General features: G+C 47.8%; 1 protein-coding gene across 1 annotated transcript in view; it reads right to left on the bottom strand.

Annotated features, from left to right (window-relative positions):
• Positions 1-25,701, bottom strand: part of MTOR (mechanistic target of rapamycin kinase) — a 115,811-nt gene that overhangs the window by 14,852 nt on the left and 75,258 nt on the right. The window contains exons 30-43 of the mRNA XM_033113471.1: positions 23,365-23,504; positions 17,000-17,100; positions 15,095-15,210; positions 13,616-13,693; positions 13,300-13,407; positions 10,520-10,645; positions 10,270-10,401; positions 6,584-6,699; positions 5,493-5,610; positions 2,755-3,006; positions 1,987-2,087; positions 1,211-1,307; positions 454-552; positions 31-153 (exon numbers count right to left, since the gene is read on the bottom strand). Coding sequence (XP_032969362.1) covers positions 31-153; positions 454-552; positions 1,211-1,307; positions 1,987-2,087; positions 2,755-3,006; positions 5,493-5,610; positions 6,584-6,699; positions 10,270-10,401; positions 10,520-10,645; positions 13,300-13,407; positions 13,616-13,693; positions 15,095-15,210; positions 17,000-17,100; positions 23,365-23,504 — 1,707 coding nt within the window. The remainder of the gene's footprint in view (positions 1-30; positions 154-453; positions 553-1,210; positions 1,308-1,986; positions 2,088-2,754; positions 3,007-5,492; positions 5,611-6,583; positions 6,700-10,269; positions 10,402-10,519; positions 10,646-13,299; positions 13,408-13,615; positions 13,694-15,094; positions 15,211-16,999; positions 17,101-23,364; positions 23,505-25,701) is intronic.

Consider the following 25,701-nt stretch of genomic DNA (forward strand, 5'->3'; position numbering starts at 1 on the left):
GCTGAAATCCCACACTGGCTGCCGACTCACCATCATGGCCTGCTGTACTAAGGTGTTGCTGTGCTCACACATGTTCTTCAGAATCTTGTTGGCTGCATTGTGACGGGCTGTGGTCGTAGACTTAGACGCCACAGTCAGTGGGTAGATGAGTGCCTGAAGCAAACACAGAGGAACATTTGCAAACGTTTGCGAGGAGCCTGGCACTAACTTTAGGGAGGGCGACAAAAGAAAGTATGACATTCACGCTCATTTGAGTCTACCAGGGAGAGGCTACTTAATTTTGGGGTGAACTCTCTTTCCATGAAGGCTCCTGGGATGGCTAGCTGGGCAGACCCTCCTGGGGGCAGGACGGGAAGCTTGCCTCCCACTTCCTGCACTTATGTCTCCAGGGCAGCTTTAGGAAAGGCTGAGCATCAAAGCAAAAGGTCAGCTGTTAGACGGGTCTTCACATACCTGCGGGTGATACCGACCAATGTCTGTGAGAAGCTGGTGAATGAGACGTCCCACCAAGGGCCTGGGCGTATCGATTCTTGCAATGAGCTGAGGTATAACCTGGCATTCAAAGACACAGTATGCAGCACATGAGCCATGGAAACAGCTCTAGCTATTCTTCTGGGCAATGACCAGCTCTTGTAACTTGGTCTGGTAGATGCTGGTGGGCACTGAAGCGATTCGTTCCCTTTAGTTCTCTAAGAGAAACTAAGATAATATAGAGCCTAGACCTTGGGACCGGTCCCTGTGTCCTCAGCACAGCACAGTGCCTGCTGCCTTGTTACTCCGACCACTGAGTGACTCTAAGAGGAGAGAGGACAGCTGACCCATTGTCATGCGGGGACTCAGCTCCCACTCCCCGCACAAGAATGCAGGATATGGTGAGGCCAAAAAAACACCCACGGAGCCATAGATAGGGGATTCATAGCACTATATTTTTGCTGGCGGCTGGGTTGGAGACACAGGAGGCAGGATCCAACGATACGCAACCCGCCGTCCACTTCTCTGCCAACCAACCCACCCCACTTGCCAGCTGCAATCTGCGCCTGCTGGCTCAGCCGCAGCAGTTATATCAGTGGCCAATGGCTAACTAGTTACAGTTGATGCCATCTGCTCCCCGAGCCAGCATCTTTCCACGTGAGGCCGAGAACCTGGAAACTGCTCTCTGAGACTCTGTCCCCACAGCCTATCCTCCTCACCTGGAGCCCAGCAGCCTCACCTGTAACCAAGTGTCAATCTGGATCGCTTTCACCCCTTCCACCAAGGCTTCATTTACATCTGGCCAGTGACCATAATCAAACCATAAGGTGAGGACTCTAGAAAAGAAAAACGAGGAAGTCACAGGAAACTTAGTTTCCCAGCTTTTGTCTGTTTTTCACCTTGAAGGTTCTTGAGAAGAGAAGACCCGGCAGGGCCTCAAATCAATGGCTCTCCAAGGTGTTTGGTCTCGGGACCACTTGGGAGTAGGTGAGTGGTGATGGCCGGCAGTGCTCGACTGCACACCAGGGGATCATCCTACGCGAGGAATCATTTCATTCCAGATAATGTGGAGAGTCACATGGCACAAGCACAGAAATCTAACAGATGACGCCACAGACAACCATGGGTAACCTTGGCATAGAGTCACCTGAAGAACAGTGGCAACCAGGAAACCTGCTGCTTAGCCAGCAGGGGATCCCCAAACAAAGGAGGCGCCCTTGTCACCTGCAGCCCCTGGACTGGCTGGTCTGTGCCATTTGTTTAGGTCTCTCAGAGCTGACTCTAAAAGCTGAAGGGATTTCAGCAATACTTCCCTACATAACACAGCACATATGGGGAGTTCAGAGGCTATTTCTCCTCACTTTCTGTCGGTTTCACCCGCACGGGCGGACCCTGGTTAGCTGTTACTCTGGATGTACTGAGTGGGATGGGCAAGGATACGAGGACTTGACGTGTAACTTCTATGTCCTGCCATTCGCATGGCCTACCAGGGTTTCTCCTTCCCGTCCCTGATACCTGAGTGTATCCTGGAGGTTGTTGCCTCGTGACAAGGAGATAGAACGGAAGAAGCCCTGGACGGCAGGGACAGTGTACATCAAGAGGGTTTTGGACAAGTCCTGTGGGAACACACACGTTAGTGACACTCTTGCCTCAGCTTTATGTGTAAAAAGGGCACAATAGCACACTAACAGTACCTGCCTCAAAGAGTGGTAATGAGGATTAAATCAGTTCATGCACGAAAAGCCTTTTGGTGGGTACCTGGCACATAGCAAGCACTCAATAAATAGCAATGGTGCCATAAGAGTTATTATCTTGGCCTAACAGTGGCTTCCTGAACAGGGGGGCAGTGGAGGGAGGGGGCTGAGGCTTGAACATGCTGATCTCTGGCCCTACCAGCTGCCCCAGCGCACTCTGAACTGACAGTCCAAGGGGAGGTGGGAGCGGGGAAAAGGCAGAGATGGAGCCTGCCAGGTTCCGTCCTCAGAATGGACGTGCAGATGTGCGCGGCCACCCACATACAGGTGCGTGCCATCAGAATGAGCTCATGCCCTGGGAAGCATGACAAGGAATTCATTCTTCAGCTCGGGGTGATGTCAGCTCCCCAAACACAAACACGTCCACAAGAGTACGGTCTCAGAAAACGCTGGATGAAAAACCAGCAACGTTCTCTAGCTTCCTCTGGCACCTGGGAGTAAAGCCTCAGGTGCCTAAACGCTGAACTATTCTGTTCCTCAACGCCTGGTGCCTGGGTCAGTCCTTAGTGGAGGAGGAAGGGTCGGGTACCTCAGTGACCTTCTTCTGCAGGGGAGAGGGTGTCGGGCTGTTCTCGCTGCTCTCAGCCTCGCTCTCGCTGTTGCTGCCCTCGGTGCTGGTGGCGGTGGCGGTGGCAGTGGCCGCTGTGGTGGCGGCAGTGGCCGCACTGGTAATGTTGGCCCCGCTGGCGTGACGCAGCTTCTTCTTCTCGTCACGGGCCTGGTTCTGGTGTTTGTAGTGTAGCACAGCTTCGAAGTTCATCACTGCCCATGCATGCCAGGCCTGGGTGGGGCAAGAGTCAAGGGCAGACAATGGGGCTGTGACCAACAGCAGTGGACAGAGGCTGGGGCACCAAGGGCTTAGAGGAGCGAGAGGCCGAAGCTGAGGAAAATGCTGGAAGGCCCTTTGCTCTCAGTGGGCAGTAGAGCAAAACTTCACCTCCACGCAATGCGGGGGAATGGGCGTTGTACTAAATTCAGCGTGATTCGTTCATTTTGTGGCACACTCACTGTATCAGGGGCTGTGGCGAGTGCTGGGGGGAGGGGCCCACGAAGAGGAGCCGCTCTGGCCCTTGCCTCAGGGACCTTCTGATCCAGGAGGGGAGCTCGGTCACAAAGCTCAAGACAGGCAGAATGCGACTGGGGCCATGGAGATGGACAATGGGAATGCCAAGGACGGGCCTGGGAAAGCTTCCCACACGGGAGAGGGGGGGTTTGGAGCAGGTCGTGGGTAGCAGCCGTCAGTGGGCAAGGGGGGAACAAGAGAGGGCAGCAGTCAGCACTTCCTGGTGGGGAAGGACAGGGACAAGAATACAGGGTGGGCAAGCACAGGGTGTGCCCAGGAAACAAAGGAATGGTTCGCACTGAAGCCTGGGCTGCGTGCGGGGCAGCCGCGAGGGGAAGGCCAGCACAGTGGCAGGGTCAGAGTACGGAGGGGGGGGGCGTATTAGGCCGAGGCGGCCCCATTTCGTTCAGCAGGGAAGAGAGCTTTGGGTTTCAAAGATTCCTTTGGCAGCAGCGTATAAAACATGATCTAAGGCTCAGGGGAGGGAGGGTGAAGGCCTTAACCGGGTCAGGTGACAGTGGGAAAGGGAACAGAGTGAGGGCGTGGGAACATTATGGAGGGTGAAGCTCATTCGTCACCCAGCCCTCACACCTGGCCTGTGGCCTGTTGGAGAGCCAGTGCTCAATGACTGTTTGCTGCAAGGAGCCTTTGGTGCTTCTTTGGCTAAAGGAGGAACTATTCACACCTGAGGTTCTGGGCTACAATGACGCGATGGTAGAGACAGCACTGCCTGTGTAGACAGCAGGAGGCCGAGTTGGATTCGGGGCCTCGGCAGTCGGCAGTGATAGGCGGACATTAAATAAGCCACTCATAGTTCCACTTTCTGGATCACCAGGAAATTCCTTTCTGTTCCTTACTAGAAACCTTCTGTTCACGTGAATGTATTCATTTCCTCTTCTAAGCAGAGTAACTGATCATAATTGACTTTTATTTGATGAGTAAGAATTCGACAATGATCCAGGTTCAGTTTTCCCAAATCTTCATTTACTCAACAAATAACCTCTTATATACCGGGGGTGCCAAAAAAATGTGTACACGTGACTTGTATTCGTCTTTTGTGATCGGTATATGTTGAGTATGACAATTTTAATACAGTTTTTTCCTTTCTTACAATGTGTCTACATTTTTTGGTGCCCTCTGTGTATATTCTGTGCCAGGCACTGAGCTGGGGGACACGGTGAACAAGACAGGAACAGTCCCTGCACACACACAGGACCACACCACTCACACAGCATAAACCCAAAGGGACCCCTACTAAGAACAAACTAAAACTGAAAATAGGAAGCAGTTTTTCCCTTGTGATTTGTTCCCTAAAAATTAAATGAAGAAAAGTAATCTGGTTAGGAGATAGTTCTAATTAGTAATGTCCAGCTAAGCAAGGGTGTATTGGATTCCGTTTTCCAGCGTTGGACTAGAGCTGTCCTAGACAGAGTAATTACTGCTGATATCACGAAATGGGCATTTTTCAGATCAGAATGAAGCATGCTTAACTTAGGATAAGATTTTGGCTTAAACCAGGATAAGATGCTTCTGTGGTCTTCAGATGCAAGTCTGAATCCCAGAGGGATTAATTCACAAAGTATGAGCAGGTCAAGGAGCTACTGGGAAGAAATCAAAGACGTGCTGTACCAAGCAGCTCTTCCCAGCGGCCCCTCAGAGAAGACGTAAGACGATGAGGATGTGTGCCTCCACGAGTCTCCCCTCTACCAGTCAATCACACCTTTCATACATGTTCTAATTCTGTTTATCTTCTTGAAAAGTTTCCTATGACATAGCAGGATGTTACCCAGAACTTTCCAATAAAAACAAAGTTAAGTTCTTAGATGAAGCGCAGGCAGGAATGGGAATCAGAAAGAATCTGGGAAGGAACAGATGACCCAAGGGAAGATGAAGTTGCAGAGGTTAACCCTGTGTCCAGATGCTCCTAGGGAAACAAGCAGCTACGGGTCTGTACGACAGCGGCATTCCCAGTACGGAATAATGGTGTAAGAGATCCTTCTCAAATAAAAGAATCTACCAATCTTTCTGTATCCATTCAACTTGTAAGGGGCCTCTGCCAGACCAGCTCCCGGCACTCAAAGCAGCAAATTCATAGCTGTAAGGCACGAGCGCACAGGAGCGCACAGCCAGGCTGCTGCCAGGTGCCAGGTGTGCCACGTGGAGAAGGCACAGCTGGGGACCCCCGCCGCTGTGCACTGGCTTACCTTGTACCAGCTGCGGTCGTGCTCCGTGGCAGCGCTGTAATACTGCAGGACTTTGGGGATGGTGCTCTCGTTGATGCCCTGGAGGTTCAGCTGCCACTCCCCAAGCTTCAGGAAACACCTGAAAACAGAGAAACAAGCCCCCCATATGTTGCTCCCTCCTCAGAATACCCCTCCCCCCAAGGAGAACGAGTTATGCTAGGGGGCACTAAAGCCTTTCTGATATTTACTCTTGCTCTTAGGAAGCAACATGATGGAACCAACAGAATGCCCACGCACATGGCAAGAAGAAGGTGGGAGTTTGGGAGAAATTTTTATGGCACTACCTCTTTTTCTTGACCTGTCTCGCAATGCTAGCATAAACCCGGGACCTGCACAGGTGGCTCTGTACGGACCTATCTATCCCCAATGCATTTTCTATGGGTGACAGCAGTTTCGCTGATTACTATATGGTTTCTCCCTCACTATTCCCTTCTCCTCCATTCTTTATGGTGGTAATATTAACAGCTAACATTCACTGACTGCTGCTCTATTCCAGGTACTGCTCTAAACGCTTGACGTTGTCTTCTTTCCATTAATCCTCATACCACCTTACCACCCTAGGAAATAGCAACTCTCACTCTGCCCTTTTTATTTTATTTTATTTTTGAAGGAGGGCGCAGCTCACAGTGGCCCATGCGGGGATCGAATCGGCAACCATGGTGCTACCAGCACCACGCTCTAACCAGCTGAGCTAACCAGCCGCCCCTCACTCTGCCCTTTTCATACGATAAGGAAATAAGAGGCTCAGAGCGCTTCAGTAACTTATCTAAAGTCACACATTGGATAAGCAGCACATCTGGCGTTTGAAAACAAGGAGTCTAACTCTAAAGCCAGACATCAGCAGAACAGCACATGGGTGCTCCTGGGCTGCTGAGTCCTGGGAGAATCAAGTGGCAGGGACTTGGGAACAGCACGGTTCAATAGCTGCCCAGGATCCCTCCAGGAAAAGGCAAGAGAGATGTCCCAGGAGCCTTGACCACTCATTCTCCTAGCTGCAGAGGCTGCTGGCATGGCAGGGCTGGACTGAGTGGCCCTGGCCAGGGGGACCTCACCGGGCCATGAGCTTGTGCAGCTCTTGCTTGTGCTGCTGGTCCTCGGTAGCGATGGCGTGCTGGGCCTGCTGCTGCATGGTCTGGACGAAGTGCTGCATGTGCTGGAAAGCATCGATCTGTAGCAGGATAGAGGCACAGAAAGCTGCTCGGCACGCGGCCAACCTCATAGGAAAAAGTACGGTCCATCTCCCAGGCCTGGGAGCCGAGCCCTCTAAATAGAGCCCGTTAGAACGCAGGGTAAGGGCCCTACAGGACAGGACCAGGGCATGATGCTGGGAGACGGCTGGCTCTTCAAGAACATTCATGTTTTTTTCAACTCAAGTCTTACCTCTCCTTTGTCAGCCGTAATTACTAGTTTAATAAGCCTTGGAAAAGTTACTTGCCTGGCTACCCCAAATAACAATCCATATGAAGTAATTGAAATAACTGCTTACTTCACTATCAGTAGATTGCCCTGGGGGAAAATCAGACTTATGGGAAATTGTCTCAGGCTATTAGAACTTCAGTATTTGTTTAAAACACTATGATACCTTGGACACTTCAGCATAGCAAAAACTATGGTTATAAAAATCCAACAGCACCCTTAGTACCCCCCAGATAAGTACACAGAGACGGGGTAAAGCCCCACATGCATCCACATGGAACAGAAGGCAGTCCCCGGCTAAGCAGACATCTAGTTGAACAGGGTGGCTTAGCAACAAAATCTTCAAGCATCCTCAGTTAGATTTATTTACGCTATGGGATTTATACAAAGTGAGCAGAAGGCACGTGGGTTAGGAACACGAGTTCCTGTTAAACAATAAAACAGAGATTAGAAACAGAGAGTTGAACTAGGGAAGAGTTGAGACAGAGTCAGAGATCTAGGAGTAAGTTTCAAGCCGTTTGTATAAACCTGCTACATCCAGACATACCAGAATCTTGATAAATGGAGTCCATACTATTTTGAAAGGGCTTCAAGGATGGAAATAGAGCAGACAAACATCAAAAGCTCAAGTGGAAAAAATGGTGAAATTAAAATCCACCAACATAGGGAGGGGGCAGGACACGTGAGAGAAGGTGAAAAAGAGGCTATGTGTTCTTTGCTGCAGAAGAGGAGGGAAAATAATCAACACGTCAAATAAATAAGGTCAGAATGATTCCCTTAGAGTCAAGTATATAAAAGGTTTTTGGTTTTTTTTTTAAAAAAAGAGAAACATGTCAATATGATGGCCTTGAAGGAAAATGAAACACCCTGGCTTGGGTGTCCAGAACCAACCTCGGATACTTTTCAACATAAGGAAGTACTAGGCATTAAGAGAGAGGGCTTAACCCAGAGCCAGAATGATGTGACAAACAATCTATCAGGCAGTTAATCCACGCATGAGGACAGGGCGGACACACAGATGTTCCAACAGTTAACAAGACACCTGTCTCCCTCAGACATCTGCCTTCACAGAGTCCTACGACTCACCACTGGCTTTGAAAAATGAACTACTTAGCATCCCACACCTGGGAAATGATAACTACTCCTGTAATTTTTCTTCGGTAAGAACAATACTGACAAGACTTAAACCTGATTAAAAAGAAAAAAAAGAATTGAGGGGCAGTCCTAAAGAGATCAACCACTGAAAAGGTGAGAGAGAATGCACGCCATCACTGTACTTTAGCAGGTAAGAACTAACCTAGGAACTCGGATGCCAGATGCTTTCAGAGCCCATCGGCTGTGTCACCAACAGACCACACATACACTTAACCTCTTTTCAGAGACTCAACAAGGCACCAAACAAAAAATAAATTGCCCAAACTGAGGCGTCTGGGTACTAGTTTGGATTTGAAGCCCGATACCAAGTTTAGTGAGTTTATCCAGCACGGGAGAATCTAAGATCTCTCTACCCTGTGGCACAGAGGCAACTTATCATCAAGGTATTGAAAATAATTCTATTAAACACGCCTTCTTTTCTGCATCCCCAGGAAGTGAGGAGGGGGAAAGATGTCCTTTCTTCTTACAGAGGCGGGACTGGTCACTCAGAGGAAGGGGCTTCTTCTCTCAGGTCCAGAGTTTAAACTGCGCATAGTATACGCAGTTCTTGATTGCCTGGCTGCTGCCTGTTCTCAGCTTAGTGAAATTTCAGGGAAGGACCAGCCTGCCTCTGAGCTCAGAAAACCCCGTAGGTACACCTTGACCTGATGCCTCCCTGTAGAACAGGCTCTGCTCTTCCCCAAACACTTTCATCTGCCTTAGGCAAGGCAGAGAGTACAATCTTTGCTTCCAGGGGAAGAAAGTAAAGCTCAGAGAAGTGACGTGTTCAGTAGTACAAATATTATTAAGTACTCAGTTTTCTTTGGGTAGCTCCTGAACTTTTCCAAAGATGTGACAGCTCTAGCTCTGGGTTTGAAGTTCAAGCACCTAACTTTAAACAGGATTCTAAATTTTTATCCATGTGGTTTTATGGTCTCCCACCAGAATCTGGGCTCCTAAGAAAAGGCCATAATCTGTGGAGAAGTTGGGCTGTGGTCATCTGTTGAAAGAAGCCAGTGTTGGTTGAGACATTAGCCAAAAGGCTCCTTTTGCCTGCCTTCGGCAAGACATTCAAAGACTTGGAGGCCATGCATGGGAAGGAACCACGTGTTCAGGTCCAGCATCTCTGTTTTTCTCATTTGCCTGGAGGAAGGTCAGGCTTTCAATCAGAATTGCTCCGGCTTTGGAGGCTTACAGAGACTAAGAAACACACACACCAGAACAAACCGTTAAAAGACAACAATGAGAAAACAAACCCCCCAAACTGCACATTTGGAGAAAGAAACATGGGCCATTACTATCACAGGAAGCCCCAAAGACTCAGTGCCTGGGTGCCGTACACTGGGCAGCAATCACGGTCAGTCAAGCGCCCTCAGCCCCAGGGTCTCCCAGGTCTGCCTCCAGCAGATACAACTACTGTTTTGTCACATCTTTCCATGGCCATGGCTCTGGCAGCTCCTTTGCATTTCTTTCTCATCTCAGGCACTGCTGTGGGGACAACATGGAGAGGACAGCTGGGACGCCCTTCTCTGTTTGGTAAGGAGGAAGATGGGGGAGACAGAGTGGGGGCTGATTTTGCCTCAAGGGCCAACTTTTTATTAATCATCAACCATCGTCCTGGAAGATTGTTTAAAAAATATAAACAACCCCCCCCCCCCAACCAGGAGCCACATCTATTTCCCAAGGACCTGTCTGTAAATAAAGCAAGAGGAATTCTACATTGGCTTCAAGATGACTTTCCCTACTGGTTTCAGCATTATATTCTGGGTGTTGTTGTTTTGGAATCCCAAATTGATGATAGGAAAGGAGACGAGAAGTCTGAACAACCAAATTGGTCTTGTGAAAGTTCCAGTCAGTGTTTTCACAAATATGCTGCTTTTTTGGGTACTTACCAGCCCATCTTTCTCCGAGGGGTCAGAAATTGTGCCTTTTCTATGTTCCAGCACATTCTGGCTGCTAATAAATACAACTGTGATTACACTCTTTGGTTTGATCAATGCTATACATGTACCTCCTTGACTATGATTCACTTTTCGAAATCAGGCCAAATAGCCTCCTAGCTGCAGCAAACTCCCTGAACACGGTGGTTTGGATGCTGTTCCTTTTCGGGCCCCGGGGCAGTGAGCAGCAGAGCAGGTGAGCGTTCTGGAGAAGGCTGCTCTATCGTTGAGTGGCTTCAGATACAGACCTTGCGAGCACTCTTCCACATGTTTTTCATGTAGGCGTAGGTCACTTGAGGGTGAACTGTTGGCAGGGGATGGTCAAGCTGCCGGGACGGATCGACTCCCAGAAGCAACACTAACGTTTTATGAGCAAGAGCCTTAAAAACAAGAGAGGTCAGGGCGTAAACAGAAGCGGCCCAGGAACGCCGTTCCCTCCTCGGTCCTCCCCCCTCCCCGTTGCCCCCACCCCAGCCCCATGTGGTGGGGGTTACTCACCAGCCGGCCACTCTTGCCACACAGGCTTGCATACTTGAGCCAGGTCCTCATGTCCTCGTGGGGGCTGACCACAAGGGACCGCACCATGAGGATTTTCTGCCAGTCCTCCACGATACGCTGGCAGCCCTGGAACATTCAGCAGTGAGGGTCAGATATGTTCTCTGCTCTATCGTAACCCCACACAAGCAGCAGCGAGACCCACCCTGAAACAAAAAAGCTTTCTCAAGTGAAGGGCACTGTGAATGAAATGCCTCTGAGGGGCACCTCCAAATCTGAGCAGCAGAATAGAGACTCTGGAACTTGAATCCTGGCCCTGCCACTTACTGCTATGTGACATTGGACAAGTTACTTCACTTCTCTGTGACTGATCTGTAAAATGGGATACAAATAGTACCAACTTCATAGGGCTATGGTGAGGGTTAAATGAATTAATTTATATTTCTTTTTCTGGATTATAAATAATGCATTTTTAACTTTATTTTTTTTGCTTCAGTCTCTCTGATTGAAGATGACAAAGAAATTAAAATGTATCACTCAAAATTCAAAAAACTAATTAAGCATAAAAGAAATTTAAATAATTAAATTTTCAAATGATGTGTGTAAGTTGGTGGCATTTTGTATTTCTGCAGTTATTAAAGCTAAACCTGCACTAAGACTTGGGGCCTTGCTTAGATTCTTTCCTCTTCATTTTCATGTGTCTCAATCAAAAACTGCATATGGAAAGGGAAGTGTCTCATTCATTCACACACATAAATTCTTTTTAATTAAAAAATAGGGTGAATTAATTGTTAGCAAAGGGGCTAAGGTAATTTTATATCAAAAGACTGCTGAGAGTAAAGTGAGCCTCTCCTTTTCCACCTCCACTGATAAGAAGTCAGACTCGAGAGACAAATCACCAGGGGAAGTGGGTTTCTGAGATCTACCACTTCATGGGTGAATGCTGTGCAACCAAACGAGCTGTCCTCCATGGAGATAAGTCTAAAGTCTAGCAGCAATGGTTGTAGGCTTTTCCATGTGACAGGACGCAGTCTGAGCCTGAATAAAGAACTCAAGGCAAGAAGAGACCCAATGCCAGGAAGGCTGACCTCTCAAACTGCCCCCCGGGAGACACTGGCTAGGGATTTCAACTTAGATGACTTGTCCACAAAATGGCAGTCTTCCAGCCTAGGCAGTTTGTTGAGTTTTTTGACAGCAAGCCATCCACGAGAGCCAAATTTCTACCACAAGCTTAATGCTTTATTTTGAGGCCTTGGACTGTATCTTTCCATCCCATTTCGTGTGACAACAGTGATTTGGAAAGTTAGAAAAACAGAAAAAAGTACACTGAGTGATTGTTTTGGTGACTTCTCAACATCTGCTGGTTTCTCCCAGATGCTGAAATAATCTGGCCCCATCAACCAAAAAGCACCTATTGTCCCGAGATAGGAAAGTCATGAAGGCTAAGATGACGACCTTATCTTGGGGACTATAAAGTCACACGTGGGTCTCCCCTCCCCGAGACTCACTTAATCTACCCCCTTGCAAGGTGCTATTTGGACAAAACTCCACTTGTTCAAATGGCAGAAGACTAACCAGATCTCTGGTTTGGAAACTCTTTACCCTATTACAGGAACTTAAAAAACCGGCATGTGTACGAGTCAAGTAGGAAATGCTTGCTTTGTGGAACTCTTTTCTGGTGTCCAGTAGACAATTTTCCATCAAAACACTCACTGGGCATTTCAGAATTGCTAATAAAACATGCGGAGGAACTGCATGTGCTCTGCAGAGCATAAACGACTACTATATTCACAGACGAGCCTCTGCCCACTGCACTTTCCTGTCCAGTGGGATGTGCCCTGAGTCGCTGGGACAGGAATGCAGCCTGGAGTCAAAAGGCTTTGTCACAGCCAACTGAGGCGCTTGGAAGTGCAAACCTTGACTGGTCTAAAGACAGAATTTGGAATTGGGTGTGGATTAGGCCAAAAGGAAATAGTTTAAAATTGAAGCGGTTGATTATGACAGGCAGGGGGACACGTGGCTTCTGGAGAGTGAAGGCTTTCTCTCTCTCTCTCTCTCTCTCTCTCTCGCCCGTGAACTTCCCCTCCTACTGACTCAAGGAATGGGAACACTTCCTTTCCAAGAACGCTGAAGACTGCTCACTGCCAGATCTGGAACTGACAGCTCCCCATGCTAAATGATCAGAATATGCAATGAAAACACCGATGGACGACTTGGAAGTTTCTCTGGGGGAAACTTCAGTGGGAAAGGTCCGAGCAGAGATCATGGGTTGGCCACGACCTGAGGACATGCCAACGGCAGGCGTTGGTCAATGAGAATAGCAGGCAAGCCCATTAAAAGAGCTGGATGGCCAGCCGTGGTTCTCAGTGTTGGCTGCAGACTGAAATCATCTGGGGAGGCTAAAAAGATACTGATCTGGGGTCTATCCCCAGCAATTTTGATTTATTTGGGCTGGGAAGTGGCCTGGGTATCTGGATTCTTTAAAGCTTTCCAGTCATTTTACTGTGCAGCTAAAGTTGAAAACCACTGATTCTGAGGTTAAGATTCTCAATTGCCTGGCCATCAGTGTCACTTATTAAAGACATTTTCTTTTATTCCTAGAGAAAGGTAAAAGGAGGCTGGAAAATCAGTCAGCCTCTCACAGCCAAAGGCTTAGTGGAAAAACCATTGGATGTTTTCCTCTGAATGCAAACCAGCCTCTGAGGAGGCTTTAGAAAGCATATGCTGAGCAAAATCAGGAGAGGGAAGTGGGCAGGTTACCCGGGGCTTTCTACCAGGCTCACCTGCAGTCTCTCCCACCAGATCTGGCGGATGATCTCTCGTCGCTCGGGGACAAGTTTGTACTGGATAACTTCCTCCAGCTCGGAGAGCATGTGGCAAGAAACCATGGCCTGATGGAAGCAAATCACATTCCAACTTAATACTGCAGGAAGAATCAAAGAGCCAGGGCTCATTTCAATCATTCCTCCTGGTGGCAGGGTGTCTGCTGAGAACACACAGGTATGTGCTCAGCAGCCCGTGCGTCCTCAGCAGCCCACTCTGAAACCAGAACTGAAATGAGCCTCTAAAATGACAACAGGCAGAATATTCGACACTCACCCCATATGCCCGACTGTAGCTCTCTCCTGCCATGGCAGTTAGCTCAGCATCCAGCAGATCCCTGGCTTTGTCGATGCACTAGGAGAGAAACAGGGAGCCCCTGGACTTGAGCTGTGGACGTGGGAGCTGAAGGTAGTGCTGTGATTTTCAGACCTCCCAACAAGCTGCAGAAGTTATCCATCTCACTTAAGTTCCAGTGATGAAGAGAAAAGTTCCCCCAAGGGAAGAAACCTCTTCCTAGACCTGAATGGCTAGAGAAGAGTACCAGTTGTTTTTTTTTTTACTTTTTAAATTTATTTAAGTGTGTTTTTCCAGGACCCATCAGCTCCAAGTCAAGTAGTTGTGGAGGGTGCAGCTCACAGTGGCCCATGTGGGAATCGAACTGGCAACCTTGTTAAGAGCACCACGCTCTAACCAACTGATCTAACCAGCTGCCCCAGAGAAAAGTACTATTTGATTGCTCAGAAAAGACAGAAATGTGTGGCAGCCAAAAGCTTAACATCTATGATAACACCCCAAATCCTGAGTAACAAGGGGAAATATGTGCTTAGAATCACTGTGTCCTTGAATCTCAGAACAAAAGAGGACAATTTGGAGGTTACCCTGCTTTCCACTTTCCCTTGCTGGGCAGGTCTGTGAAAATGGAGTGTGCAAACACTTAAATGGCTCCAGGTGGTCATCTCTAACTTGGAAGCATTTTGTTCTCATGAGAAAGTGCCTCTGAGACTGGCAGAGAGACGCCCCAACCTCTCCCTGTGAACAGGAGCCTTTGGCTGGTGACAGGGATGGCCTGGGTTCTCAGTCCTCACCATGTAAATCAGAGTCCCAGCAGCGGCCGCGGGGCCGCGGTGTGAGTCTTCTGTATCATCAATTAAAAGCCCTTCATGCGGAGCTTTTCCTTGTTTGAATGTTTAAGGTTAATTACTGTGTGCCCATCCCGTAAGTGCTCAGACAACCTGGGCCTGACAGGGTGGATGTGATTACTTCATTATTTCATTCTGCAAGTCAGCACAGCGTTTTCAGATAATGCGCTGGCTTTCTGAGAAGGTCACCAATATGTAACATACCTGCACAGCCAGAAAGAACCTGTGACTGACTTCTGCTGCAGAGCGGGCTGGCTACTCTCCAAATCCTCCCTTGGTGAAGTGGACAGCTTCTCTGTACTACAAGGAACGCTAGGCTAGGTGGTAAAAAGAGTGCCGTGATGACCCAGGAGGCTAACTCCAAAAGCAATCTAAACGGTTACTTCCAGAACACGTCTGTCCCTCTCAGAGCAGAACGGGGCCCCAGCTAAGGTGCTGGCAGTCTTCTTCTTACGGAATAGAATGCTCCAAAGCCATTCTAATGAAGTCACTGAGCCAAAAACCAGAGCTGCAGTACAACAGCCTATTCCCACAGATGTCACGCGCCGAGGAACTGCCAGGCCACGCGTAATTACCTTTTCTTTGCTAGATGGTCTGGGTACATGTGGGGTTTTACCTGTTGTGCCAGGGAGAAGAGGTCCTGATGTAATGCCAGCACAGCTCTATAAAATGCCCCATCGTGGGTGTCCCGAGGGATCATACAGGTGTACTCTTCCATGCTGTCCCACTGACCTACCGACAGACAGACACACAGAGAAAAGCATTAGGGTGGTCAACTTGCTGGGCTAAAGGCAGCATCTCAATAGGGGTCATTGTTACTTGCATTTAGCTTGGGTTTCAAACCATACAAACTGGAGCCTGATGTATCGAAACCTTGCAATGACCCTCTAAACTCTGTGGGGTTCAGCAAGCCAATTGAATAAAGCCACATCTGTCTTCCAAACACAGGACTCCCATTGCTGCTCCAGGGAGCGCCATAAAAGATGGGAGAAGTGGCATGAGCGCCAAGCCCACGTGTCAAGAGCGTTTAATGCAGCACCTCATTAACCTAGAGAACTCTCTCAGGTTTCTCTAGGTGAGATGGAATAGCTTTCTTCCCTACGAGCGAAGCATCTCACAGTTCAATGGCACATTGGAAATTACATTTTCCCCTTGAGAACTGAAAACGGCCATTACCCAGACAGGGGACAGGGTTAGACAGACGGTTTGCCCATCTCACTTTGGCAGTGCCTTTGCCTCAGAAGGGAGGAGATAAATATTTCGAGAGGCTCTGTTATAACAGAAAGAGGGGCTAGGTCACAGCACAGTAGTCTCTGCACCGTGGCAGACTAGGGAAATGGCTGCATCCAGAATGTAGCTGGGAAGAGTTTCCCCTGGTGAGGTGAGCATGTATGGAATGCCGGATTTCCAAGACGGTCTGCAGAAGCTATCAGCTTCATTAGCTGCAAACTGTAGGGCTGCGGCTTTTACAAGGTTTTTCCCTGCCGTTCACTCCAGACCAGTGGCTCAGCCATTCTCTGTGCCTCGGGGCAGAAGCAAAATAGCAAACAGTGACTCCTCAGGATGCAATTTATTTTTGAAAAACATTCTGGATCCAGCCCCGAGTTCATGAAAGGAAAGGATATAAGCTCTGTGACTCAAGAGGGATAGAATGTAAGTAGAAGGTTATGTAACCTTCCTTTGGACTCAATGGGGGAAGCTTCTCTCCTGGAACGTCCTAGGACCCTTTCCCCTTTTATTAAGAACCTCTCTGGAACAGACATTGGTAATCTCAGCTGGGCCTGGTGTCAGAAATCTACACTGTCTGTGGGGATTAAAAGGAAATCTCTACCTTAAAATACTCAGGGAATGGGAGTAAAGGGGCAAGTGTTGGGCAGCAAGGACAATACAGAAAACAAAATTGTCAAAACGTTTATAATTGTTGGAGACAGTGAAAGGCATACGGGGGTTAATCACACCATTTTCTTCACTCTCTTGGGAGAGTTCTATAATAAAAGTTAAAAAATAAAAGTAGACAGCTGTCTTCTCTCTTTATTCCTGCTTGGGATAAAGACATGATGGATGGCGCTCCAGCAACCACAGGTAGGACCATGAGGTAGGCCTGAAAATGGAGGCCCCATGCAAAGCAAACATATGGAAAAAGGCTAATGACAATGGAGCCAGAACACTAGTCTGGGAATCCCTACCTCTAGATTTTATTTGTAAGAAAGAAATATAAACCAGTAACTTGTTTAAGACAAAAACATCAAAACAAACAAACCTCACTACGTATCTTCTTTTTGATGCTTGTTCACTGTTTTCCTTGGCTTCTCCGTGAAGAGCCATTGTTACCCATGTCTAACAAGTTAGTCAGAATCATCAGGTAGAGACAGATGGGAGAGATGGAAGTGAATACAGATTATTTTTACACTTCTGTAGCCCTGACATCTCTACCTGCAGCCACAGTGCCTTACTTTTCAGATGCGAGCACCTAGCCTCACTCTCCCCACCTTGACTGGGGTACCTGTGAGGGAAGCCTTACCTAACCCCCATGCAGCTGCAGCAGCCATCCGGGCCATCTTGGCTTGGGTCTCATCATTAACCAGGGTCCACTTTTCACAGCACTGCTGATGGAGCTGCCCCCTGCAGGAAAAGAATTACATAGTTGGGTGAACTGAAATCACTTCTATAACCTGCCGCTCTTTGGCCCCTTGGGTTAGCTGGGCGGCCACAGAGGAAATGGATGATAGGGGCCAGCCTTGAGCCAGGAACCTTTAAATAAAAAGCACTTTCGATTGGGTCACCTACTAGAGAGGTGATTGGCAATTTGTTATTCCTATGTCCTGGCACTCATAATTTGAGTTTATTAAAAGTAGGGACCATGTCTAGCTCTACGTGATGTGAAACGTCCCGTATATCTGGCCCCCTTCATAAATATTAAATAACTTCTCATATGCCAATGAACTCAGCTCTTTCCCTTTGGCAGGTCTACAGAGAAAGCAATCTTGAAGAGACACAGCTGGATATTCATTTTGGGCTCAAAGCTATAGGAAGAGCTGGCTTCTAAAAGAATGATCCAAATGGTGGCAGGCTGAAATGCAAGTCGAATGAAATCGATCTGCACAGAAGGAAGAAGAACCAATCTAAAATGGGCACATCTCCCAGGAATCCAGACGCTGCTTTTTTGCACAATTACTATGAGTGTGGGTAAGGACTAGGAGATACTGAGATTATAAATGATATTCAAGACTCCAGTACTCAAAGGGAGCGGAAGCCCTCTCAAGAATAGATGTGTCCCATCGACAATTAAAACAGGTGCCCTCCCATGTCCTACTTTTGCATGAAAGGAAATGAAACTCTGCTCCTGAGCAAATATGAGCCCTGCTTCCACGTGAGCTTCAAGACTCAGCTAGGACACGCCTCAATCTTCCCTGCCTGCTCGGAGAGATGCTGCGGCTGTTTGAACTTGGTATTGGGGGCAGAGTCGAGCGAACAGGTACAAGTTCCAAGCGACCCAGCTCAGAAGCCTCGTGGGATATGACTGCACCCCACTGTACATGACATGGTGGGTTGGGGTAGAGATGAAGACGCTGAAGTCAATCATTGCTGAAGAGGTCTAGGCTGAGCTCACTGAGCAGCTCACGGGTGATGTCTACAACTGTTCAAGCCCATTATCTAGAATCGGCAGTCATTAACTTCTGGCACATGATCAAGCGAGCCAGGGACACGGGCACTATAACTCAATACACAGCCAAGATCGAAGAGGACGACTAACCAGGCAGCCACCCTTCCTATACTCAGTGAAGCTCAGTGACAGAAGTAGGATGCACGTCAGTGTTGGTTTCCTGCCTTCCAAACCCAGAAGCCTTCACTGCTGGGTTCTGCTGGGGGTTATCACAGAGCAGTAGTTCTTAAATTGTCATGCGCGTCAGAATCCCCTGGAGAGCTCCTTCATTTGGACTGCAAGGTGCCATGTCCTGAGTTTCTGATTCAGGAGGTCTGACGGGAATGGCACTTCCCCGGGAATGTACCTTTCTAACAAGTTTCTAGGGGATGCTGTCCTGTGGTCCAGGGGCCACGGTTTGAGAAGCACTGGCTCAGGGCATAGGAACAGCTCCTCTGGGCAGCATGTTTTGGTTGGGTCCTGCCTGGAAAGAAGGCTCTGTGAGCTCTGACAGGTCCTTCCAACCCTGGAAGTCAAATTTTTTTAATAGGTCATGGCCACAAGTAATTCAGCATCCCTCTAGTGTTTCATCAGGACCACCCCTTTCGATACCACGGGTCTCAGGAGTTAGCTTTGCTTTTCATTCCGAGGCGGAGAACAAGTTCCATATGAAACAGCCCAAACTGTCCCCTCAAGAGACAAAGTAGGGAGCAGTGCAGGAGCAGCACCCTGGAAAGGCTCCTCCGACCCGCAGTGGATACCGGGGACACAGGCACCACCTTTAAGCTGTGGCTGTGTAAACAGCTGCCAGAACCAGGTGGGGGTACTCTCCCACACACATTTGTTAAAAATAAGAGTGCAGAATATACTGAGTTCTAAGTATCTAAGGCAGTGGCGGGAGAACAAGATCAAATAAAAAACATGACATGTTTGAGGGGCCAAGCCTAGGATGGGTTTTCGGAGCCCCTCGCTGTACTCCAGGGAGGGCGAGGGACAAGGCCCAGCCCCAGCACTTTGACCTTCCCACCTGGCGCAGCCGCAAAAGCTCAGAAACTGTTCCTTCATTTGGGGCACCTATGTGGTTGACTGGCTCTCAAAGAGTCTGTTCTCAAGGACTCAGAGGCCATTTAAGGAACAGTGTGGGGAGGGGTTTACCTAGGTTCCCCTTGGCTGCACGTGGGGCTGGGAGGCTGACTCTTGTAGTTAGCTTCCTGGAGGCAGAGGGGCACGGGGGTGGGGTAGGGTCTTAGCTCAGGGGTAGCCCCAGATCATTCCTGTTGCCATCTCTGGTCAACACCTGCCTCGGGCACATTCAGGACATACACTCAACGCAAAAGCAATTTAGAAATTGCACTCTAAACAGAATTGACTGAATAAGCCATGTAAGAAACCTGCTTCTAATCAGGAAAAGAATTCTGCTTCTTTCATCTCTTCGCCTGCTGCACTCCTAAATCCCTTGGTCAGCACCACTGGCCACTTATACTTTATAGGTAATTATAAAGCTGGAATAAATCCAAGAGATCAAAGGGACATGGGACCAAGTACTGCAACGTCAGGAGACCTGGATCACTCTACTCTTGGTAGACCCCAGCCGCTGTGTCAACTACTAAGAGCCTCAGTTTCCCAACTCACATAAGGGGACTAGACAAAATTGCATCTAAAGTCTCCTCTAATACAGCCAAGCTGTCCCTACTTAACCAACCTAAGGAAAGTGGTTGTCTTTACTTTAGACAAGGTAGGGAGAGGAAGGAACCAGCAACGGTTTCAAGGGAGGAAGAGGCAGTTCAGGTGGCCCTTGAAAGGCAGAGAGGATTTCAAAATCTATAAAAAGAAGATGAGGAGATAGGCAATTCAGGGAACTGAGTGAATGAATGCAGAGAAAAAAAAATTCTGTGGGGTTTGGAGAAGAGTGACTAGTTTGGCCAGAGCTCAGACTATGAGGCAGAGGTCACTGAGAAAACAGGCTGAAGAAGTGGGCTGCAGTCACAGCATGAAAGACTGTGTGATGCCAGGTTGTGACAGGCCTATGTGAATCCAAGGGCAGCTGGGATATTCTAAGTCATTTTAGGACTTGAGTTGAATTTTAAGAATGTTTACATCATGTTGTTAAGCCTTCTCTTAATAACATATGGTTGTATAATAACCAATTTGAAAGTTAAAGAAAATTGTTTTTGAAATAATGTAGCTAATTCTTGTTGACATACTTTTCTTTTGTTTTAGATCAGTACCGTCCAACAGAAGAGTCTACAGTGATGGAAATGTCTTATGTCTACACTGTTCCGTAGGGTGGCCACTGGCCACGCTGGCTACCGAGCACGCTGGTGCGACTGGATTATTAATTTTATTGAATTTAAAAATAGTCACAGCTGGCTAGTGGCCACCATAATGGACAGTGCAGTTTTAGATAAAACTGTTGGACATAAAAAACAACCCAGCTTCTAGTTGCACAAACTAATAAAGCAGATTTGATGGGACATGCTTCCTCAATTTAGTGAGGTAAATGAGTACAGAATGCTAAGTACAGAAATAAATAATAACATTTGAATCTCCCTAACAATGGCTAAGTCAGACAAACCAATTTCAAATAACTTTAGACTATTATCTGTATACAGAGGGTGCCCCAAAAATGTGTACACATTTTAAGAAATGAAAACTCTATTAAAATTGTAATACTCAATATATACTGGTAACAAAAGATGAATTCAAGTCACGTTTGACTTCTGAAATGACAAGAGGTGCTCAGAGTGGTTACCATCAGCGTCCAGACACTTCTGATTATAGCAAACTCCTGCTTGAGCAACGTTTTGACCAAAGTGTCCACTTGTGTACATTTTTTTGGCACCCCCGGTGTATATATGATCCAATCAATGCCTAATGCTAAATTCATTGACACTAAATTTTCATGCAATATATTACAACATCTTTTATTTTGCAAATATAACTTTATATTAAGAAATAAAAATAGCAATCACTTACCAAAATAATATCTGTAATTAGGTACAGAAAGAATATGAGTAATAAGAGATCGTTCTTTTTAGAAGACTTACTTTGATTTTTCAATAATATTGTTTACTTTGCAACGTATAAAGAATTTAAACAAATCAAATTTTGCCTAAAGAGCCTGAGGTTTATTGATACGATGGACTATCGTGCCATCATTACATACATGAGGCAGCACCTGTAGTTGCTGACATGGAATAGGGGCCTAAACTCGTTAAATGAAAGAAACCAGGCACAAGGTGGTGTGTACAGGACACGGCATCGAAATGTAGATGCACGCGTGTGGGCAGGTCCTCCCTGGCAGTCTACACGAGGGAAGCCTGAGTGGCGGGGGGGCCAGGAGAAGACTGGCTTTCACAGTTGTTAGTGTTTTGTACTCCTGAAATCTGTGCTATGTGCATATTGCCTTTTCAAAAAATAATACTTAAAACTAAAAAATGAATAAAGAATGTAGATTTTAAAAAAAAAATGCCTCCAAGGACAGAGGTTCCACATGCAGGTCCAAATGCAAGGGCACGGGCCTGCGGAATCCCACCTCCCTGAGATGGCTCCTTGGAGGCCTGGTTCAGGGGACCAGGGGCTTTGCGTTGATCAGGCCACTGAGAAGCTCTGGGTGTTCCAGCCTCGCATTCACGTGGGAAGCTCAAACTGTAATTTCTTCCCCTTCTTCACTTCCACATCCCGTAAGTCTCCAAATTCTGTCAGTGCTGCCTCTCAAACCTCTCCGGATCCAGGCCCTGCTCCAGCCCCGCGGCCCTCAGACTTCCCTTTTTGGCACCATCCATCATCTCTCCCATCGGATGGCCTCTGAACCGGTCAGGCCATCTCTTCTCTGGCCCCCCTTCACTCCACTCTCCAATTTGCTCCTAAAGGGTTCTTTTTATAATGTAAACCCAGCCATCATGACCTTCCAAATACTTGGATGGCTGGCTGCCCAGCAGTCCTTCAGTTCAAGTCCAGACTCCTAACTTGGTCTGTAAGTCACACATGCTATGGCCCTTGCCTCACCTTTTACCTCTCTCCATGTCACATCCGACTGTCTAGCCACACTGCCCTTTCAGAACCCCGAACATGCTGTGCTCACTCGTCCTCACTGTACAGGTCCAAGTTAGGTATCACTCCTCACTGGAAGCCTTCCAGAACCTTTCAAGCCTCAATTAGGGCCCTTATCTCCCTTTGTAACTGTATTCACTGTAACTGTAGGACGACAGGCTGGTGGTCTGTCCACTCTGCGAGCTCAGGGGAGGCAGGGATCAGGTCCGTCTTCAAGGCTGTGTCCTCGGGGCCTGGCACAGACACTGACAATGAATAAGTGCTCAATGATCACTGGCTGAACCAAGGGGGGAACCGTTCCATGTCCCACGGAAAGTTGGATCATCTGCTCGTGGGGACATTGTATGGCATTTTAACCATTTAAAACTGTAGTTAAACTATTGAACGACGGTAGTATGGTTTAACTATTTTTAAAAAACCACACTGGATGCTGCAAAACTGAATGGACGCCATTTTTCCTTCAACATTCCTCCCAAGCTTCCCAAACCAAGATACAGGCAAGCGCTCTCAATTAAGCATTCCTACTGCTTCCACCGGGAATACCTTTTCGCTTTCCCGACTCTCCTTCACCTGTCTCCCTATCTGAGTCCTTCCTCCGGGGAGAACTGCACGATCATCCTCTTCCTCCTGCGGTCTTCCAAAGTCATGTGCTCACTCCACTGCCACTGTTCTTTCAGGCTTTAACAGCTATCTGTTATGTGCTCGTCTCATCAACCTCACAATGGAGGCCTGATTTTCTGTATTTTTTGACCCTGGGAGCCCAGCGGAGTGCTGGGCACAGAGCAAGCATCCGATAAGGTGAAGCACCTGAGTTTTTCTTTCCTAAACTCATTAGCAAGAGCTGTATAATAAAGAAAAGGATAGGAGGTCTCCCTCAGTCAGTCAGGGTCCACAGGCCGATGCAAGGAGTCGGTGCAGATCCCAGGAGCACACCCAAGCCTAGCCTGCCCTAGAACATTACAAAGTTTAAGTTTTTGTTTTGTTTTGTTTTGTTTTTGAAAAGAGCCTTTCTATGTAGCACTGAGAAGGAACAGAGAGGGAAAAACACCAAAGTGATAGATGATTCCTGGGAAAATACCAAGTGAAACACAAATGAAAGTCTTGGATAAGAACTCTGTCTGGGGGAGCCTTTCAAATCCAAAGATCAAAGAGATGACGTGTCTCGCAGCCACTGTCCCGAGGCAGCTCACCATTCCCCCAAGGCCTCGAGGCAGCGCATGCGGCCCAGCATCAGCTCTGGGTCATCCTTGTTGGTGTCCATTTTCTTGTCATAGGCGACAAGGGCGTCCTCCCACTCATGCAGTTTCTCGTACCAGGTAGCCTGGATCTCCTGCCAAGTGGAAAAGGAGGACTGTTGTGAGGCACGGAGAACAAGAGGGGCACAGTTTTTAATCCACACACTCTGGCCTACGGCGCTGTGCTGTATGTACGACACTTCACCTATCATACTACGTCTCAGCTTGACTGCAAAGAACTTGAGAATATCTGGGGGTGTGTTTGGTGACGAGGGGACTGGTGGTTCCTTGGCGCACTGATGGAATGATCCTGGGATAATCTGAGACAGGTGACCAGCCATGCTCCTCCCGCCATCACTTCCTGCCAAGACACAGAGGTCACCAGAACGCCCGCGTGCAGGGGTGCGGGGAAACCACTTGGGACCGCAGGAAGCCCCGAGCAGAGCTCTTGCAAGGATGCCAAGGCCTTGATCTGCTGCGTGCTGACGGGAGGCCACATGGCAGGGGTGGCAGCTGCTTTCCTGATGGGCCAGAAAGACAGGCCACATCTGCAGACTTGCTGGAGGAAAACAACCCACTTTTTAAAAGCTCTTGAAACTCTGCATCTCTTAATGCATTTTTAAACTTCCAGGAAATAGTAACTTAAAATACAATATAACACTACCACTTAAAATTCTTTGGAAAACCTTTCCTCCCTTCTTCTAGAGTTTCCCATCCAACGTTCCCTCCTGCTCAGTGCTTGGCAGCTTTACCAGTGTCAGGGGCCAAAGGATGGATTCCATTACCAGGCAGATGGCGTGCCACGCTGAAACTCAGTGTCGGCCACGTGAGTAAGAGGTGCTGCCGTCTTGAAGTTGCAGACTGCAGCTCTCTAAATGGTCAGGGGACTGTTTTATGTCTCTGTCTGCCCTCCATGTGCCCTCCACCTCGGTTTGTCTTCTGGGCTTCTTCATCACCCGCTTAGTAAATGGCTATTTCTCTACCAGACCAGGGTAGTGGTTCCCCAGGGATTTCTTTAACAACAGTGTGATTTTGCAGTGGCATTTGTATAATGCACGGCCCTCAATAGTTTCCCCCATTACCCTCCTTCTCCTTTCTAAATAAAACTGATACTTGAGGAGTACATACACTAACAGCTACACTGCTAAGCTCTCTGAAAGGATCTTTTCTTCTCACACCTCTGTATGGAGGTCATTTCTATTTTTGGTCGTTAACTTGCACTTAACTTCCCCTCATTTGTTTTCAGCAGAGCCAATTCCCGCTGCCCCTGCACTAATCCTGCTGCCACAACAGCCTTTTCCCCAATGTCACTGGATAGTGGGGCTTGCCAAAGTGGGCACATCTGGCTCCGTGGAAGGTAAAACTACCCATTTTTCAAGCCTGTTTAGAATAACGCCCCTCTATTATGCCTAAATAGGAAAGAGAAAACCGAGAGAGAGGAAAGACTGACTGCAAAGGCAGTGTAAAATGAAAAACTCCTAAATTAAACAGTAACACTGGTCAATTTCCCATTTTGAATTTCTATATTGGCTGGAAAAGAAAAACGGAGCTAATGACGAATATGGGGCATGCTCAGTATGAACAAACAGAAAACAGAGGCAACGGCATATGGAGCAGGTCAGGTAGGGGGCAGGATATTTTGAATTGCAATAGATTGCAGAAACTATAAGGTTTAAGCAATGAATCACACAAAATTCTAATGAGATTGCTGTTACATAAATTGTGCTGAGAAAGCGCAGGCTCTGCCAGGAAAAAACAAACCATTGTCAAGTTTAATATGCTTCAGCTACCTAAATATAACAGAAAATCCACCACGGGTTTAGCAATAATCCTGAAGCTAATGCGCACCTGGAAGCAGGGGAACTTCCAGTTAAGGCTGGCGCTCTGAGCCAGCGGGAGTAGACTACCTGTTGGCAGGTCACCTGGACACCTCGTGACTGTGATCGCCTGGTTTCAGTCGGCACTGCCATCGAGAGCCGTAAGGGTATCAAGGGCGAGGCCATCTTTGTTGCGTGGACTGCGTTAAGGGCCCTTTCTGCCGACTTTCTGCCCTCTGCATACAAGGGCTGCGGCAAGGACGGATGAGACATAGTCCTTTCTGTTTTGTCACCTGGGGAGATGCTTTCTTAGTCTTGTTATAGATATGTGCTCACGATGGCAAAAATATTCCCGTAAAAATTTCCATCTAATTTACTCGCCTTTGTGTGAGGTGAAAGCCTGGGAAGTAGTCACAAGTCCCTTCCCTCGAACACACTGGGCTCTTGATTAAGGCAAACCAGAGTAAGTGGCCTG

Source organism: Rhinolophus ferrumequinum, chromosome 9 (genome assembly GCF_004115265.2).
Source record: "Rhinolophus ferrumequinum isolate MPI-CBG mRhiFer1 chromosome 9, mRhiFer1_v1.p, whole genome shotgun sequence".
Classification (NCBI taxonomy): Eukaryota; Metazoa; Chordata; class Mammalia; order Chiroptera; family Rhinolophidae; genus Rhinolophus; species Rhinolophus ferrumequinum.